This window comes from Callospermophilus lateralis, chromosome 2, assembly GCF_048772815.1.
Source record: "Callospermophilus lateralis isolate mCalLat2 chromosome 2, mCalLat2.hap1, whole genome shotgun sequence".
NCBI classification, from domain to species: domain Eukaryota; kingdom Metazoa; phylum Chordata; class Mammalia; order Rodentia; family Sciuridae; genus Callospermophilus; species Callospermophilus lateralis.
Genome location: NC_135306.1, coordinates 99,023,677 through 99,043,680, shown reverse-complemented (window position 1 = coordinate 99,043,680; position 20,004 = coordinate 99,023,677). Strand labels below are relative to the sequence as shown.

Here is a 20,004-nt window from a genome sequence, read left to right as displayed (position 1 = left end):
AGTTAAATAATTTTGAGGACAAATTACTAAGCAGTAAGTCTGAATTCAAACCCAGGGCTGTGTTACCAGCCTCGAGTGAGGAATATTACTATAATTAACATTATAAAAGTGAGATGGTGCGGTTCAGGGACAAAGATAATTTACGATTAAAAAAAAAAAAAAAGTGTAAATCTTTTGACTTGGAGATCTCACCTACCAAATGGGAAAAACAGAATTTCTCTATACAGTAAGATTATGGTAAAAAAAAAAAAAAAAAAAAAAAAAAACTGTGGCATAAATAAATCTACCTGAGAAATCAAGGCAAGAACCAAGTACCAATTACTAAATGAGATGAATTACACTTAGACTCTGTTGGAATAGGAATTTGGGGAAGATTCACAAATATTGTGACTAGCTTATGTAGGAAGAGACTTGTACCAGTTTTGGGAAATTCAAATATTACCTCCCTGGGATTGGTTGGCCTATAAAAGCACTGAAAATACTATTTTCTTACAAAGCAAGGCATCTAAGCGCAACTGGAGATTTGCTTCATCTTTGTTCACTGCTCAATGCCTACGCCATACCAGAGGCAGAACATGCCAGGCAAAGCCCTATGAATCCAGGACAAGTCATTAGGGTCCCATCTCATTCAAAACTAAGTCACTGTTTGTCCACCTAGCACCCAAAATCCTGTGGAGACTTTGCAGCCAGCAAGAAATTTCAAAGTTCTTCCATCAACCCACCCATCACACAAGAGCATGGACGAAGGTAGAAAAACCACAAGGATCCCCTAAGTGAAGCCTTCATAAATCCAGAAATAGGTGCTTTATTATTAAAAAAGAAAAAAAAAAAAAAAAAACTCCGTTGAATCTGAGGTCAACTCCAGGTCCACCACGTAGATGTTGATTCATTCCATGTGCGTGTTTATTTTTCTACAAACATTCCTGCTGCATCAAGTGGCCTCAAGGCCTAGACTTGTGTCTCTGAATGTCCCCTCCCTGGAAAATTCTCAAGCACGGGTGGAGCCCTCACTTCATTCTCCGACGTCCTAATCTGGAAAGGGGGGGCCAAAGGACCAATGCTACATGCGAGTTTAGTAAATTTAGTAAGCCACCTTTCTTTGTCTATCTCGGACTTGAAAATGCACCGTGGAAATTATGTGAACTGTGGAGGTTTTTCCCCCTTTCCCTCTACTGCACATCTCTATGGTAAATATTTATAGATAAGCTGAATATTTTCTTCCTAACCCTAATGATAATGAGGAGCCTAAAAGAGAACATACTGCCCAGAACATACTGCCTCTTAAAAAGAATGTTATCAAGTTTTCTCTCAGAATAGGTTGTAAGCAGGACTTTATAATTAGGAAAGATCTAAGTCCAAATGTGTAACTGAAAATCTATGACCCTGAGCAAGTTATCTGAACCTTTCTGAAATCAGTTTTTACCTACAAAAATGAGGATTAAAACACCAACATTATAGGATTATTTAAAGAATGTGATTATTTCTGTAAAGCACCTGACACATAGTAGGTGCTCTATAAATACTAACTTTTCTTATTCCTCATACCTGCAACACAGTAATGTATACAGACCCAAAAAAAGCACCCAATAGTTTTGAAGAACATTTGATTTCCATTAGGACCCAGGGAAGGTGTAAGATTGAATTCTTCATCTATGTGAAATCAAGGATGCATTTCCTGTATACATGTGCATGATTCACCCTGGGGAGTTCTTATGTATACAGCATCACCACTCTGTATCCTATCTCCCACTAATTTAATAACACTCTTTGAATCACCAATAACTCCAGAGCACTTTTGAAATGTGAACTTATTATCTTTATCACTCTCTCCCAAAGAAAGGCTGCTCGCTCACTGGAAGTAACCTACTTCAAGAAGAATACAGAGTGAAGAAATCATCTGGTATCTCAGGGTGAAAACAGACTCAGGTGTCCTGATTCTTTCTCCAGGCAACAGAGGGACATGGGATGACCACCCATGCAGACCTGTCCAGTCAATAGCATAGAAAATGTTCAACCTGGCAATGGCAAGATCAAGTACCCTAGGTCTGACCCAAAGCTGTTCCAAATGGAGGGCACTCAATCAGGAGCCTGACCTCCAGTTTAAAAAGGAGACGTACTTTGTGGCCACTCTAGGGTTTACTTTACAAGTGCTAAAATTTTCCTGGCAAGTATTAAAAAGTGCCAGATTTTTTTAAAGCCAAAATTAAAATTCTTCTTTGTATTTTTGCTACAATCAGATGTACTACCCTCTATTTCCCATGGCTACCTCCTCTTTCCCAATAATCCAGAGGCACCCAAGGATACCACTGGTTACCTACGATTTATACCCACTTGCAAGGAAACAGCAACATGCCAAGGAATAATTCCCAGCTAACAACCTGTCATTTGGCTCTGGAATGCTCTGGCTTCCCACATGACCAAAACAAGATAGAGTGGGAAGGAAGCTTACTTTTATTACTAAGAACATAAGAGCAACACATTGGGTTAGGGAGATAATCCAATTCAATTTTGCTAAATATGTATTTACACACTTATACAAATAAATATATATATTTATACATTATAATATATTAATACATTGTATTAAATTATATTAGCCTAGTTGTATCAGATTTACCTTCCTAACTCAATGTGTTTATATATATAGATAGATAGATAGATATAGATAGATACATAGATTTAGATAGATATGTTATATGTTCATACCTAGTGCCATAGTTTTGTTAGTTTCCATTTGACACAGAAGACACTTACGAACAAAGGAAAAATAAATAGATCACTCATCTAACATACCATTAATTTTTGTATGCCTCTTAGACACAGTTCTTTCCTATAACATGCACTGTGAGATTCAAAGATTTCTGCTTTTTATTTTATTTTTCCTAAAGCACTCCTCAAGCTACCTGAAGTTGCTGCTACTCATTAAAAAGAAGATCCATTTTAATGGATCTTCTTTGCTAAAAAGGGTAAACTAGCACAGAAGACCCAAACAATGTGCCTCATAGTTGAATATAGAGAGAGACTGAACAGGAATTATTTTTAAATCTCTTTAAATTAAATATATATATATATATATATATATATATATATATATATATATTTTTTTTTTTTTTTTTTTTTTTTTCCCCAAGTCCACGGTCAACTTTTCCCAAAGGGAAACTATATATTTATCTAGCAGTCTGTGGGGTAGCTCACATTCTTTATTTGGTGGGAGGACTGTGTGTGTCTCTGTATGTCTATGTGGTACTAGGAATTGAACCTGAGGGTACCCTACCACTGAGCTACATCCCCTGCCCTTTTTAATTTTTTATTTTGAGACAGGGTCTCGCTAAGTTACCCAGGCTGGCCTTGAATTTGCAATCCTCTCTGCCTAGGCCTCTGGAGTCACTGGGATTACAAATGTGTGTCACCATGCTCATCTTCCTGTTCCTTCTTGAAAAGGAACTATCTTGCCATTTTATAGTGGATATCAGTGCAACCTGTCTGTATCCTATGTGACTGGGATCCATGTAACCTGCTCAAAGGCTCAATAGTCAGCCAACTGCATGGGATTCCTTTAGTACATGTAAAGTATGCAGAGGAAATCTACTTCTACCAAGGAGAAGAGGATGTCTTGTCTTGACTTCATACTACCGTTTATTGCTATTAATGTTTAAGTAAATGTACTCAATAAAACAAAGAAATATTTGAAATGGTTGTATCTGGATGCAAATGTCAGGACACTCAGTGAACTGTGGCTTCATCTTCTAACTTTGCAACTTTTTTATACAACCTTGGGGGAACAACTTGCCATCCTTGCTGCGCATTTCCTTGTTTGTAAAATGTGAGTAACTTGAGAGATTACTATGAGCTCAAATGTGGTAAAGGCACAAATCAAACACTACCTACCAGAGTATAACCAAGTATTAAGATGGATCGGTAAACAATATGCATAACAGATCCTAGTATTTCACCCCAATTCAACAAACATCCAAATACCTCTGAGAATTCTGAAGTCAGCAGATGCCCAATTTTAGAATTGGCTACAGCTGGCTTTGAATCTAAACTCTTCTACTCCACAGCTTAGTGACCTTGGGCAAATTGTTTAACCTTTTTCTTTATCTGAAAAATGGGAATTATCTTTTATATCATGTATTAGAGTAAAAGGAGGAGGTTCTTGGCACAAAGTTAGCTTCCGATATCTAATAGAAAACATAAGACAACATGAAAAGTAATGACAAATAGAAATGAGCATCAGTAAATAAACTCTACCCTATGGTCATCAGCAGTTTTCCTTGTTGTTTTCCAAAACGACTGGCTTGCTGAATTTAGGTCCTTGCTTCTCAAAGAAAAGGGTAACTGTGACAGATTCTGCTCAAAATGTAGAAATAACATCAATAAAGTGAGATTTCAGACAGCAACAGTGTGCAGGCAAAAGATACTTTCACTGCCACAAGAGCAGCTTTTGAAAAGCAAGGAGGCCTATGCCGACCACACCCAAAACACAGTTAGTTGTAGCTTCCTGGAAGGCTGGGGAGCCAAAGCAGGTGCTATCTTGTCTATCCCTGACCCTACCTTGCAGCCTGTGCTGCTCAAGGGTCAACTGGTTACTGCCCAGGCACTATCCTATGAACAGCCCAGCAAGCAGGCCTGGGCCCTTCCCTCTGCAAACAGTCAGCAGGGCCTTGACTCATTGGATTTGTCAGGAAGAGGTGCTGAGGTGGCTCACAGCAGCATGCATTCCTGATGCAGGAGGGGACTGTTTCTCAACAGAGCCAAGCAACAAGAAGGGGCAGCTTGAATGAAATAAGCTCATTACTCAGACCATGTGCTCAGGCCTGAGGGCACAACTGGGGATGGCCACTTTACCTACAAGACCCCTAACCTACATCTCCTTCCTCCAGCTTCAACCCCACATGGGAGCTGCTTTCTGCTGCCACTGTGGCAAAGGCTTACAGAGAAACAAAGCTGTTACACGTTGCAAGACCAGGAGGAAGGCATGACGCTTGATCCAGTGTCACTTCAAGACAATGTGCCTCAGTTTCTCCAACAGTGAACAAGAACAGCATCAATTCCTAAAACCCCTCTCTTCAGAAGTTGCCCTTTACAGAAGCACCCCCAGTTCCCCAAATGACTTGAGTTGTTATCAGTAGAACTTAGTGAACTGCCCACTTCTTGAATGACAGTCAGTACTCTTTGCAAGCTTTGATTATTTTAAATGTTACCTAAAGTTTATTTATTTAAATTTATTTTAAATGTTACCTAAGTAACAGTGTTAGGAGACACCTTACAGGTCATCTTCTCAAAGTAATTTATTTGACTAAGAAGGAAATGAGTACTAGGGAAAAAAAAAAATGAAATGATTTTCCCAAAATCACACATAAAGGTGTAAAGTCATCATGGCCAGAATCCAAGTCTCCTGACCCTCCAGCTGGTGCTGGATTCCCAGAGCCAACCCTCTATTCATTTTATATACAATATTTATCTTCTACCTTGCTGATAGGTCTTCCTCATCATGTGTGATTCTTTCACTGCATTCTGTGCATTTAATTAGTATCTCAATGATGCAAAACAACTTACGCATAATGTATAGAATTAACTAAAATTTTAGGCAAGAAATATCAAATAGGGAAAATATATAAATATATATCACATGAAAATTTTTCGCTGAAAATCCCCTGTGATGAATTTCCAAAAAGGTATTTTGAAACTGTACTCAACAATACATTTTTATTTTGAACATGATTGATAATAATGAGTTACCCTTGCACAAAACTGTAATTACACAAAAATAACATTAATTAAAATTCAACAGAAAAAAAAAAACGAACAGGTATAGTACCTTTCACATAGTGGGAGTTAGTTCCTAAAGAATTAAAAAAAATATATATATGTATCTACAAACACCCAGTTTAATAGATACTTTGCCTGACCTAGATTATTTTCCATTTGTACCTTGACAATATGTACCTGCTTGATTCTGTCATGTTCTCTGAGGTTTAACGCTTTTCTGATAAACTGAGATAGAGGTTTTAACAACTAACAGTATGAGTGGGAGGGAAAGTAATGCCAAAAAAAAAAAAAAAAAATCTCTCACAAGCCCATTCAATAACACTGCTCTGTCCTTAAAAATCTCCCTACTTTCAAAGGCAAAAACCATCCTGAGATTGCACATGTTGTCACTTAAGTGGTCCTGGCTCTGCACCTTATTCTCTCTTCTTTTTCTATAACCAAGACTACCATCTTGTCTACGAGAGCCTTTCTTTCGTTCTAAACCTGCAGCCTTCTCGTGTTATTTTCTGTGTTGAAAATTACCCTTTCCCCGTTCTTACACCTCATACAAATGCTTCAAAAATGTCCATGTTCTCCCAGATGCTGGTCCATAAAAGTCTTACTCCAGAACTGATAAAAGAGAGGGCCCAACAGGCACAGAAACTACGAATAACCATTGATCCATGCATATCTTCATCAATCCAAACCCTGATCCTCCTATGCTATTAGCCATGGGAGCCCCTGGAACACACAGATAAGATCACTGGAGTCACCCTGGTGAGTCATACACCCTGATGGGTTTAGAGTATTCAGAAACACCCAAAAAGCAAAAACAGCAGACCCAAGATTGCCCACTGTGCCACCTGAGACTGAGATTCCTAGTCAAGTGCAATGCTTGGTCCAGATGGGGAGTTTTCTAAAAGTCTAGGAAACACCACTCAAATTCTTTCCTTTTAAAAATTATTTATTATTGTCTGTTCATTCTTTCATTAGTTCTTTCTCCCAGTTTCTTATTCTTTCCCTGCCCTCCTCCTTTCTTTCTTTCTTTCTTTCTTTCTTTCTTTCTTTCTTTTTTTTTTTTTTTTTGTAGCCAAAAAAGATGTTGCAATTGAACCCATCATTCCCCTCCTCCTCTCCTGGTGAACCAAGGCCTTGTTTACTTTTGTTTTTGTTTTCAATCACTTTAATGGTATTTTTTTAAGACTTTTTTTTTTTTTTTGCCCCTTTTTATCTCAGCAGTAAAACTTCTCATCTTGTACAAACATTAAAACAAAACAAAAATTTTAATTGTGTTCACTTATGTAATAATGACATTTCCCAACTCAAAAGATCATCCCCCTCATGCATACACACACACACTCACACACACACACACACACACACACACATATGCATACTCTACATGCAAAGTTTATGGCTCTTCTGCAGAACCTTGCAAAGCAAAAGTTAACAGCTTATCACAGTTACCAGGAGCTATCAAAAGGTTTCAAATGCTTGATGTGAACTTGTTTGAGGTTGATTTTGACTTGTTTCTCAGGCGCTGAGAAATATTATATTATGTGTCAAAAACAAATTTTAAAATACAGCTAAAAGTTGGGGAAAACCACAATGAACTTAAATTGCTTCAAATTTTTAATCTGGTCTTGTTTACTTACTTTGCATGGTTTAAACCCTCAGATTAGCAACTGAGAGAAGACATTCTGAAGAGTAGTATGATCCAAATTTAGTGTCTAAATCGAGTGACCCTTGTCTGCTGGAAGAGTCCTAGTTTTCAGTCTTATCTGGTATTATAAAGAGTGCTCATTTATACTCTCAAGAATGCTCTAGTTTGGATGATAAATTATAAGATACCATCAGGTTCTGAAATCCAACAGCCTGAAAGTCCCCAATCCTAAAAACACTCTCTAGGTACATATTTTACAACTCTCGGAGACAGAACTGAATGTTATAGAAAATCACAACTGAAAAAAGTTATATAGAAGCAGTAAGAATCCACCTTTGGAGCATCAAGTGTCAGGCTAAAACCCTAAATTATCAACTGAGAAGAACCTGAAAATCTAACAAAGTTGAACAAATAATAAATATTTATGGCTTGCACAGCAATATTTTGAGTGTATCTGTAAGCATGGTTCTCTTCCAATGAAATCAGACCTACCACAACCTACACTATATACCAATTACTTTCTGCATAGAGACAATAAACTATATAATTAAAAAGAAAAATGTAACATCAACAGGGCTTCAGAAAAGCAGTCAACTAGAAATTGATGCAATTTGGAAAACATCCACTGAAGATTTCAACAAAGATATTTTCAACCCAATTGAAAAAAAGGTAGGTAAAAACACATGACAGGTTAAAAATGACAGATTTGGGATCAGACTTGACATTTCTACCCCTGAATTACTGTAAACTCAGATAAATCCTATCAGAGATTCTGAGCAGAGAAATGGGACCAAAGTGTCATTATGGAGCTGCTATATAAAACGTGAGGACGATTGTTCATATACAAATTCCTCTCTGTGTTGACCATGTGGATGCAAGGATGCTAAGTAATTGGAATCACACCCCCCATAAAATGTGGTGATAGAAGAACCAATACCTTAGCTATAGATAAGAAGCCAGAGAATTTGGTTCTCCATAAGCCATGCACTGTGAATGGCTGGCAGGTCCGCAGGTAGAATCCTGGGACTTCTCTTCCTAAGAAAGGAACACCATGACAACTCCAAACAACATGCACTGACACTCAAAATGGACTTTAAAAAACTATCCTAGGGGGAAAATGAAATCTATTTGCTGTTTGGACAGCAAATTTAACTCCCATTGCCTCTTTCTGAGCAGGGAAATTAAACTTCAGCTATCTTAAGAAAATGAAGCGTGTGCTGGTTTCATCATTCAATTGTGAGCAAAGCAGCATGGCCCATAGAGGAGGGAAAAATGGGCAGAATCTGGAGGGTGAAAGAAAGATTGATCTTGGAAACGAACATAGCCACCTTCCCACCTGCAAGCCAGACAAGGACATCTGGAAGACATTGAAAACACAAGAACCCTAGTTCTCTCCTCAACCATCTGAGGTCAGTGTTGCTGGAACATTTAATTATCTTCCTAAAGCAACACATCTGGATGGCCAGGCCTGGGGACACCCTTTCCCCAAGCAGTCTGGAGCACTCAGGTAACAATGAAGCCACCTGACTGCAGAGATGGCAGGGAAATCCTTGTACTCTCCGAAAACCCAAACCACCTGAACCCCCAAAGCACCAACTTGCACTGCCTTTTCATAACATCCATGTTTCAATTTCCAGAGTTCCTGAGAATAATGTGGCACTTTTACTTTAGGAACAAAACGCCTACAACACTTCATCAGTTTGTAAGTTTCTAAAGTATGGCCTTACACAAAATATGCACCTCTCTGAATATCATTTTCTTCATCTGAAAAAAAGGAGAAAATAATATCTCCCTCATCCCAAAGTAAATGTGAAGCATAACGGTGACTCTGGAAAGGCAAGAATCCAACTTCAAGGCAAACTCAGAGAATGAATGATACCACAGCTGCGGGTAATTCTTTCTGCAAACAGAGATGTCTATATACTGTCATTGCTGCCACTGGAGAGTAACCTTCCATACTCTTTGAAACTTGGAGACTCTCTTTCCTGAAAATCCTGACCTACACTAACCAGCCCTGTTTTGCAGAGGTTTTGCAGGGATGGTGATGGAGCCCAGAGCCAGCCAGGCTTTTGGAAGTTGACCATGGGCTGCTTTGTCTATTAGAGGGAGTCAATGTTCCTCCAGGGTGGTCTGGCCTCTTTAAGGGGAAAAAAAAAATGTTACACAGACAAAAAAAAAAAAAAAAATACCAGCAACACAAACCAACCAAAAATGCCAGGAATGCAAGCTCTGCCAACCAAATAAATAAATAAAATGTGAGATGTTTTATAATAACTGGACATGCTGCATTTCTCAACCCTGTATAATGGAAAAACTCCACTTTTCTACCAATGTTGTCCTCCTTGACCCCAAACTTGGTGAACTTCCTGCTTTGAAGCAACACTGACACCTCCATCTCCCAAAGTAACTGACCAGCCTGGACCTCTAATTGTGACAACTAGACCTGGAGACACTCTAGAAGTTACCTGCTCACCGTGTTTGCTCTCTGGAGCACAGAAGCTTCATTGGCATGAGATCTCAGCAATAAAGTAGGCAATAAAGTCTTCTTTAACATTACTCTCTTTGAAAGAGGTAATATAATGCATTCTATACCAGTGGAGGTCATTTTTTGTTAATTTGCTGTCTAGTTAAAAAGAATCTATTACAAATCAGACACTGCTAAGGTTTTGCATATATTCATAGTTTTAATCCTCATGTCAACCCTATGAAATAGAATGATTATTACACTCACTTTACACGCGCAGGAGCTGAAGCACAGAGAGATTAAGTAATTACCCAAAGTCACACAGCCCCTAAGTGGATGAGGTGGGATTCACACCCAGACAGACTGGCTCCAGAGTCCCTGCTCTGAACTACTAGGTTCTTTCATCACTAATGGAGTGTGGTCAGTGGGGACCTGGGAGCAAAGCGCTCAAGTAATCCTAATAGCCCTGGTAGCTCTGCTCTTCAGTCTACACGGATGAAGATACAAAGACTATCCATACTGGGAAAGGACAAAGCTTCTTCCTATCTCTTAGAACAATAAAAGCCCCCCACTGGACAGATACTCTTTTTCCTGTGTAGAAAAGGCATTGGGGCTGGTCCTTTCATTTCTATACATGGGCAGATATCCAGAATTAGAACTCTTATCTGGAACTAGGCTCACCTCACTAAGAAGGTGCAGTGGAATGGGGAAGAAGAGGAAAAATTAAGTGGCTTGGGAATGTGTTTGCTTTGGCACACAGTCTTGGTGTCCTCAACCCCTTCTCGGCGGACTACACACCAAGAAAGAACCAGGAACAACTCGATGGCTGTGTTTGGTTTTAGCCTATTTAAGATCTGAGAATGGGCAATTCAACAGGATATCCCACTTTACACTTATGAGGGAAACTCAAAGCCAATGTTATTTCAAAGTGTATGTTAATTTGGTACTTAACATAGACAAAAAAAAAATTAAAAGCGGGTAAATATTCTAGGCCTTTTGAATCCTGTTCAGATACCCTGCCTCCCTATTGCCAATCTTGGGCTGTCATAAATTTGGTAATGGGCAGAAAGGAAATCTTGGCTTAATCACTGAAGCCAGAAAAGATCCCACACTAGTGTTCCCCACACACATAAGAAATGAAGCAACCCAAAGAATCCATTCTGACAAATATTTAAGTCACAGCTGTGGACACAAAGTCATGCTATGAGCAGTTCAACTTTAAACACATGTTCTATATGGTCTGATGGGCAAGGAAAACCTCCACTCAGTCAATGTCGTGTCCTTACACTGACAAAAGCAGGCAGCCCTGGTCAAGTTTCGTCCATCTTTGCACCTGCAAGTTTAGGTCTTAATGGAAGCTTCTTGTTAAGCTCTTCAATGGTAACTTATAATATTAGTCATGATAATATACACTAAGAAGTTGGAAACTGGGATTAATTTTGCTTTGCCTTCTGGCTTTCTGAATATCATTACACAAGTTACTTACCTTTTTTGTGCCTCTATTTCCCTCTCTAAGACATTGACATAATATTTACATATAAGCAATTAAAGTCCAAGGAAAAAGTTAGATAAAAATTAGTTATTATATTCTACATTTATTTTTCAAGTTTCCTTATTTATTTTCCCCAAGAAAGTGCTAGAAATCAAATCTTAATATAATAAAGTCAGAAGACTGCCAGATTTCTTTGACCAGTTAAAATTTTGTTGTATTGAAGGTGACTTACACAGCCTACTCCCTGGCTTGGAACCCTGTTTTGAGCAAGAAATCCATTGTAAAGGTGCTTACTATAATGGATGTTGACTGTAGCAATAGCCTTTACTGTCCCCATTTTACAGATGGGGAAGTTAAATAAAGTTACTTATACAGCATTCACATTATCTAAAATAATTGTACCATGTACTTTAAATCTCTAAGATTCAGTATTAAGTTACCAAAAAACATGCTTCAGCTGTTTACTGTGATCTAAAACATGTGTTTGCAGGGGCCCTTGTTCATTACCAGCACGAAAGGTCCATTGTAGGTATGTGAACTGACATATCTACATGACATTTCCCAGATGACCAAATCTGTCTCTTCTCCATAAACACACATAACAACACATATAAACAAGTCATTCTTAAGGAAAGGACCTATTAGTTCAGTTTATGTCTTTGTTGTGAACTATCTTTCTACTTCTATATATGGTTTGGATCAATTGTGACAAACCAAACTTACTCTGGCTTCCTTGACCTCCCCCTCCCCAAATGCAACCATTGTAAAGCATCATTTCTGAATTGTAACTCTAAGTCTGAAATGTCTCTATGGCTATTGTGGATTTCAATATTCTGACCATCATCCTGGTAACAAGAAACAAGATTGACCTTCCTGATGCAAAGCAATCCTGGGGTTGAATGTTAGGGGAACTGACTTAAATGTCTTTATTAACATTTCTGAAAGATCTTAGAATGACAGAACATCAGCTTAGCTTGTGTTGAAATTTTAGGCAGATTAAGAAAGGGTTAAAATAAGCAACTAATTATGGTAGAGGCAAAGAGAGGGCAGGCGATATCAACTAAATTTATTGATAATCGGACATAACAGAGGTGCATGATACTATGATTATTTTCCAGAATGTGTTACCTCCTCCCTATATCTTTCACCTCTATGACACTAATCTTTTAGGATGGGGAACTGCCAGCTATTCCCTCTCAAACTGCATTAGTTCCAGGAATCCTGTACAGTTGGATTCCATCTGCTCAGAACCAGAATTTGTGTCTAAGACATAAATGATATTTCTTTTCTACCCCTGTCTTCTTTGAAACCTTACAAATCAAAGAATTAGACAACACCATGGACCAAAGACACAAGTCCCATCTGGTGTTGGGATACTTTTCTTCTTCTAAGATCTTTCTTTGGTACTAGAGCACAAATTCACAACAGAAGAGAGACATGAGTAAAGTTAGTAACCTGTGTAAATAGGATTGGACTTTTCCAAAGAGTATACTTTCAGTTCTCCTCCCGCCTCCTAGCCCTCAAACTAGAAAACAGGAGCTAGACAGCACAGGGACATGTGACAAGGGAGCTCAGGAAGGCAAGACATTATTTGAAAATACGCTCCAAGGCCACCCGTTAGACACCCTGCCAGCTTTTACTGCCTAGGGCGCTCCAACCAGCTTCAATTCTGGGCGACGCAGAGTCTGGGGATGATGTCCTCCGAGGTGGTGTCTAAGCCCTCGATTATCATAAGGAATAAATACCAAAGGGCTTTTGCTTACATGGGCGGGGGGCGAATGTGGACGCTGGAAATTCTCTAAGCGTTATTCCCACTACTCACAAAAACGCAGCTGTGAAAATAAATACCACCACCCAAATCAAGGGTCTTGGGCCACCAACAGCCTTCCTCCTCGCTTCTCCCTCTCTCCAGCTGCCAATAGCATCCCCTGCTCCAGCAGAAACGCACGGCCCCGGAAGGGAGCACTGAAGAAGCACAGAAGTGGAGGAGACCCCCCGAAGCTGGGTGGGGGCCTCGGCAGTCACCACTCACCAGGGGAGGGGAAAAGCTCCAGATCGACTTTTTCTGTCTTGATGATGGTTAGAGTCGGTTTGAGATCGACGGCCGCCTTCATGGTGCCAGGAGTGGGGGACAGACGGGATGATAGCAAGTTTGCTGCTACTGTTGTTTTTCTTTTTAATAGGGATTCTTAACAGGGGAAAGGGGATGGGGGAAATCCGACTTTCTTCCCCCAAACACTCAAATTCCCGTTGACTTTCCCCCGCGCCTGGACGGTGCGCGCCCGGCACAGTCTCCCGGGAAGTTGGCACTTTGCGGAGAAGTGAGTGCTTTAGGGTCCCAGCCTCGCCTGCGCCTCGCCCTCTCCCTCCTTCGCGTCCCTAGCCCGGCTCCCTCCTCTCCGCCCGCGCCGGCGCTGCTACAGTTTGCCCTCGCTCTCTCCAGCCGCGATCTCCCTCCCACTCTCCCTACAGCGCTCTCCCCTCCTCTTTAGGGCGTTCCTGCAGCACAGAGTCCCAGCGCCCGCCCGCCCGGGCCAAGGAGAACCGAGCGGGAGGGAGCCAGGGGCGGGGCACCGAGGGAGGGGGCGGCGCCGGGCCGGAACCCGCGGCCAATCGGCGCCAGAAGCCCAAAGTGAAAGGAAGCGCGGGCGGGCGGCGCGCTGGGCCCAGCCACCCAGCAGCTACGCGCGCAGTGCACGGGCCGCGGAACCCACGGTCGGGGAAGACGTATCCAGGAGCAGTGGCTGCTTCGACCGTTTTGGGGAAAGTCGGTCTGATTCTCCACGCATTCTTGAGAGCTTGGTCACCCGCTGCTAACCCCCTCCTGGTAGCAGCATAGTTTTCCAAGTGCGTGTACATCATTCATTCACAAAGACTGACACACAGGACGTGAGGCATGTGGATGAAGGGGCGAGCGTGCGGGCAGGCGCAGGAGATTCATGAACTGGTGTCCTCAGAGGGTTTTCTCAATATTGGACTCCAGCCGGATCGTGAGTCAGGAACCAGGGCTGTTTCCAAAGGGGAGCCTTTAGCTTTTCAAAGCCCACCCATGGAATGCTAAATGACAGGGACAGCGTCGCTAAACAGAAATCTTGCTTCACTGGCCTTGGGCAGAACCAAGCCTAAATTAAACCCCAAAATGCAGGACCAAATGAACCTGTATTTGTGGAGGAGTACATAGTGGGAGGGCCCAAACTGGAACCCAGTCTTGATCTTCCTGAAACATTCAATTTTACCTACACAGTAGGCGGGTAGAAGTGGAAGCTGTAGTTTCTTTCTAATTATTCTGTTCCTCTAATTATGTCACCATTGGCTAAAGCTTTGTCTTTCCTTTCACAGATTCCCTTCTATTAGATAAAAAGGACAGCCCTCCCACCACCACCAAAAAAGTGATAATGCAGAGACTCTGGTTTGAATTTCTGGAGTGTATCATTTGCAGCCATGACAGAATCACAATGCACAGCCCCCGTTAGGTTTGACAACTCCCAGCCCCTCAGATAACACAATATGAACCTGAATAATTCACAATTTGCCACTGATAATTACTTATTATAAATGGAGATAGTTGATCCTAATTAGCAAAACAACCAGTACCATAGAAGCATATAACATAGCTGGAGCCAAACATTGATATCCACGTTTGATTAATTAGAAGATTAAACATAAAGCTTCCTAAAAACCTCTGCAAAAGATATTTTTAATCCTGTTTCCTGATTTCTAAACATATGTTGAGCTCCCACCATTTGCCTTTAACTGTAACCTCTAACTCTGGTAAATTTTAACATACCTGCTTACCTGCATCTAAAACCAGTTTTGTCTCCTTGGAGCACTGGTAACTTGCAGGTTTCCCACAGCAAATAAGGGAAGGAGCCAGGAATAGAAAGCAAATCTCTGGCTCTTGGTCCAACCTCCAGATTATACTCCTTTCTTCAGTGACCAGAGGAAAAGGGTTGAATGTGATCATCCTAATTTTTGAAAGAACAAAGACTGTTGGAATCCAGCTGTGTTTCCAGTAGGTATGAGAAAACAATGCTGGCCTCCAGATGACAAGAACAGACACTTCTGATCCTGGGAAAAGCTTAGGGAAACAGCTGATGAATGGATTGTACATTCACACACCCAAATGAGCAGCAAAGAAAACGATCTCAAACCAGTCCAGCCTTATTGACTGGAATATTAGTATATGGACTGAGCAAATAAAGAGTTGTTTTGGTAATTTTGTTTGGTTGGTGCTGTCCTAAGAAAATGCTATTCTTTTAAAATCCTAATGTGAGTACTTCTCTATTTGCAAATTCAGCTTCTCTGAACAGCTCCTTTCTTTCTTCCTTCCCCAGTTTGCTCCTGCACTTTCTTCCCCAAGTTAGCCTAAACACAATTCCTAACCCCACCAATGTGAGACTCTAAAAAGCCTGCTCTGATTCAACTGTAAACACTTTTCACTCTAGCAATGAGAAAATGTATTCCTTCCAGTTCTTTGACAATGACAAATCAACTAGTCAATCATTCTGTTTCTATCCTAGTCCCTAAACACAGAAGCTCAAAATGTTTGAGTCCAAATCAGAGAATGAGGTTGAGCAAAATGAGAGAGCTAGGAGCCACAAAAGACCTCCAGGAAAGTTTCTTCTATATGAAGCTTTATGTTATCTTGGACCTTGTTGCACTTTCCTTAGGATAAGAATCACTAATAAAGTCAGGTTAAAATATTTTTATATATTTGACACAATCCAATCAAGGTCTGTGTCATGCTTGATTAATCAATTTTGATATATGAAAATGTTTATTCAATACAAGTTGATTTTTTAAAATATTCTTATGGAATTAAAATGACATTTTCATCTTATCCTAATAAAAAAAAAAATGCTCAGCCCAGTGTGTAAATATATGTTGAACAAGGAACTATCTTTTTTTTTTTTTTTCTCACTATGGACTTCTACTCTGCCACCAATTCTTCCTAATTCACAGATTGAGTGTGATATGCTATGGCTTGAGAAGATGGATTAAAAGATGCCAGCAACTCTGCCCTCTTGACAAAGCAGAACCTCTATTCCCAACACCCATGTCCAGTGAGGTTCACACGCGCTTCAGTTTCCCCACCAGCAAAATGAGAGCAGCCACGCCTTGCCTTCCATTTATTTGAGCAAGATATTTCAAGACTCTATCTACTGATTTTTAAGACCTCGGAAAAAAATCAAACAAATAACTTATTTGGTTTTGCTTGTAACTCAATAGTCTGTTCCTTCCACACTATGGAGAAAACAGATTTGTATTTTTAAACATTCCTTAGGCTTTAGCTAATTACATCCAACCAAGTGCTGAATCTCCTTAAATTGGGAACATCAAGTCAAAAAAGGTCAAGAAAAGGTTGCAGGAATTGGGGGACAGGAGTATGGAGCTAGACATGAATGATGTCCAAAATATGTCAGTATTATATAGGAATTCCTTCAACATATGGAGTGTGTAAAACACAAACTTTCTCCTTTATTTGTTACTCCTCTGTCAGTTTCACCCCAATCTCAATGAAAAAAAAAAAATCTAAAAATACACCTAATTTCAAACAATCATGGAAGACTCTTTCTTCCTCTCCCAAAGTGAGCTAGATTGTTGTCTGCTCCTAAATCTTAAACTTCAACAAAATAAAGAATCTCTGGGTTTTGAGCTAAAATATACTTTACTGAAGGTAGGTACAAAAACATTCAGACCACTAACGGCTGATTCAGAGTGAGTTTATGACTCACAGATGTTGATTTACTGGTATAAATGTAAGATTTAAAAAAAAAAAAAAAAAAAGTTCTCAAGCTCTCAATTAACAACCTGTTTGAGCTGCATTTGTGGTCTCCTTTTTTCTCTGAGAAAAGGCAACTGTCCCTGGCATACTCAGAAAAAGGCTTCGAAAGATTAACTCTAAAGCAAGTGGTTTCTATGTGATAAGTTCAGTCATTTAAAAAGCACACTGAAAAAGAAAAATGCCTGGGGCTTCAATATCTACCATTATCAAGCAGCAATAAAATGGAAAGTCAGAGATAGGAAGGAAAATTAAAGTAACTCTCTTAATTAAACTCAGATTCCAAAAGTCCTTAGGGTCAGTTCAGGAACCCAAGGCTTGGACTCAGAGGTGGTATTGCTGACTGCTAGTTGGCACTGTGACCTCACCCAGTGCCACTTAACCTTTTTGTGTCACAACCTCTTCTCTGCTTCAGGGAATAAAATCACCCCTGGTTCCCTAGCATGTAATACAGAGTCATTAGCTATTGTTTGGAAGGTACAATAAACAATGGGTGATAAGAACTGCAGTTAGGAGGGAGAAAGAGAGGAGGGAGGGGAAGTGTTGGGGGCCTATGTGCCCTAGAAATCTCTCCCTCTAATAAAACAGAGATCATAGGGAGAAATGTGGGCTCTGGAATAAGACTGGGGTTCAGATTCCAACTCCACCAACTAATCAGCTGAATTACCTACCACAGATTAGCCACTTAATCTTGAAACTCAATTCCTCTATTTCTAAATTTACCCACCTTTTAAAGCTGTTTGGGGGCTTAAATGAGATAATTATGCAAAGCCTTTAGTTCAATGTCTAAATAAGTAAAAGTATTCAATTAATATCAAAGAATTATTGTTTTTAAGATCCCGTGTAAGCTACAGTATGTAAGAAATCATTTTAAATCTTCCTCTTTGAATATCTCTTTACAGAAGAGCTTGGACCCTCAATTTACCTGAACTGTCTCCAAGGAGAGATGGAGCTAACTATCACACTTAATTTAAATATCTCTTCAAGCCCCTTCCTCAGTTCTTTAGTTGGGAAGTATCCAGCTTTGGCCCCACTTGAGAAATTCCAAAACTGCCTAATTGGAAAAGAAAATGTATTTGTATTTGTTTTTAAAGAATTACAAGAAAACTATAGTTCAAATTCTGGAAAATCATATTAGTGGTGCCTCTTTGGAGACAAAACTTAGGTCTTCATTTATCACATTATCAAGGGAGATGGAAGCCTATTAATGGTCTCCAAGTGCAGCCCTCCTAGTTACCAGGGATTAAATCAACCCTGCTTAGGTTCCACCTGAGGAAGGTAGAGTTGGGATCACAGCGAGGTTCCCCAATTGCTGTTCTCTCCATAGCATCTCCGGGAAAATTTACAGATATCACCTTGACAAAACAAGACAAGGACACTCACTTGGTCTGTTCCAGATATCCTTGAGACACAGAGCAAGATCCCACATACAACAGATCAGAGAGATGATCAGACTCAATTTCTAGAAATCCAGCAATATTCCATGCAGTAGAAATTTGTCTCAAGGCAAGTACATTGCAGGATAACCACACTGTCATTCTCTGTGGGAGACAGCTTGGCATGGGCTATAAGGAGAAAAAGGGTCTGGGTTGGCTCTATTACTGTCTGCAGTTTCTTTAGACTATAATTATGAACCATTCAACTGCATCTGCAGCCCCAACAATGTGGGATGGATTGGCCTAATCCACAGACCAAGCGACATTTTAAAATCTATCAGTTTAGACATCACGTATTATTCTTGCAACAAATCAGACACAGCTCAGACAGAAAGTCAAGGAGCTGCCAATCAAGGCTATCTCCACTTCCAGGGTTAGTTTGAATCCCTGAAGCAGACTGATTGTGATTCCTAGGATTGTTGCTCCCTCCTAGGGCTGGATGATGCAGAATGTAGGCCACCCTACAAGCCTATGGGGATTGTATAACTTGGATTCCAATTAAGTTGTCCTAAATTGGCCTCTCAAGGTGGTAGGATGATGGCATTAGCACAGATGGCAGAATAGCCAATGCTCTTTTTAGTAACATGGTAGAAATAGAATCAGGCTCATAGCAAGAAGCTTGGCCCATGGGAACAGGATTCCCACTCCAACTCCCAGGCTGGCAGGTGGCTCTATCCTGGTGGAAGGTTACTGCCTTCCTCTGATCTTACCCAACTTTTCTCTTAGGTTACAACACCAAACTGCAAAACAGATGTTCTCTGCAGTTGTGGTTTGAACCTCACATTAAGATAATTTTATTGTGGAACTTTCTTCCCTCTCCTCATCCCTCTCACTTTCATTTTAAAATGCCAAGTCAATTGCCCCAAAGGACTAACATGTGCCACCCTAGATCAAGGAGTATAGATGAGGTGAAGAATTCCTCCATCCTATTCATGGTGCTGGGAATGAAGCAGAAGAAGACAGCACTAGAAGAACAAGAAGCCCTGATAGGAGGGATGTGTACAGGGAGAAGCAATAGAAGCGATCTCTTCTGGAAGTGAAGTAAGTCATGGGAAGTGATGGGAAGGAGGTAAGGAGAAGTCACAGTGATTCTACCTCCTTGTTTTCCTGGGACTTATGTTCTTAAGATTCCAAGGTGACCTTAAGAACTGATAATGGATCCAGTCCCTTTAGCAAGCCAACTTAAATATCCCACAAGGTCACAGGCATGGAATCACAAAGACAGCTCAATGGGAGTTCCTCATGCTGAAAGATATACAAAGGATCCAGGGTAGAATTGAGGTGAAAGTGTCTCAGGAGGTCACAGAAGATGCAAGGACAGGACAAGCTGAAAGTCTAGACAGAGTGTAGAAGACATTTCTCAGTGTTTTTTTCCCACGTGGACATTTATCATGCAAAGAATTTCTCTCTTGGAAG

General features: G+C 40.3%; 1 protein-coding gene across 4 annotated transcripts in view; it reads right to left on the bottom strand.

Annotated features, from left to right (window-relative positions):
* Ets1 (ETS proto-oncogene 1, transcription factor) overlaps window positions 1–20,004 on the bottom strand; it is a 130,994-nt gene that overhangs the window by 51,547 nt on the left and 59,443 nt on the right. The window contains exon 1 of one of the 4 annotated variants that reach the window (XM_076846186.2): window positions 15,158–15,239. The exons of 2 other annotated variants lie outside the window; for them this stretch is intronic. Coding sequence is in view for 1 of the 2 variants with exons in the window: in XM_076846185.2 (XP_076702300.1) it covers window positions 13,403–13,484 (82 nt within the window). In the remaining variant the exon portion in view is untranslated. Of the gene's footprint in view, window positions 1–13,402; window positions 13,820–15,157; window positions 15,240–20,004 lie in introns of those variants that run through there. One more of the 4 variants, XM_076846185.2, reaches the window with a different exon arrangement.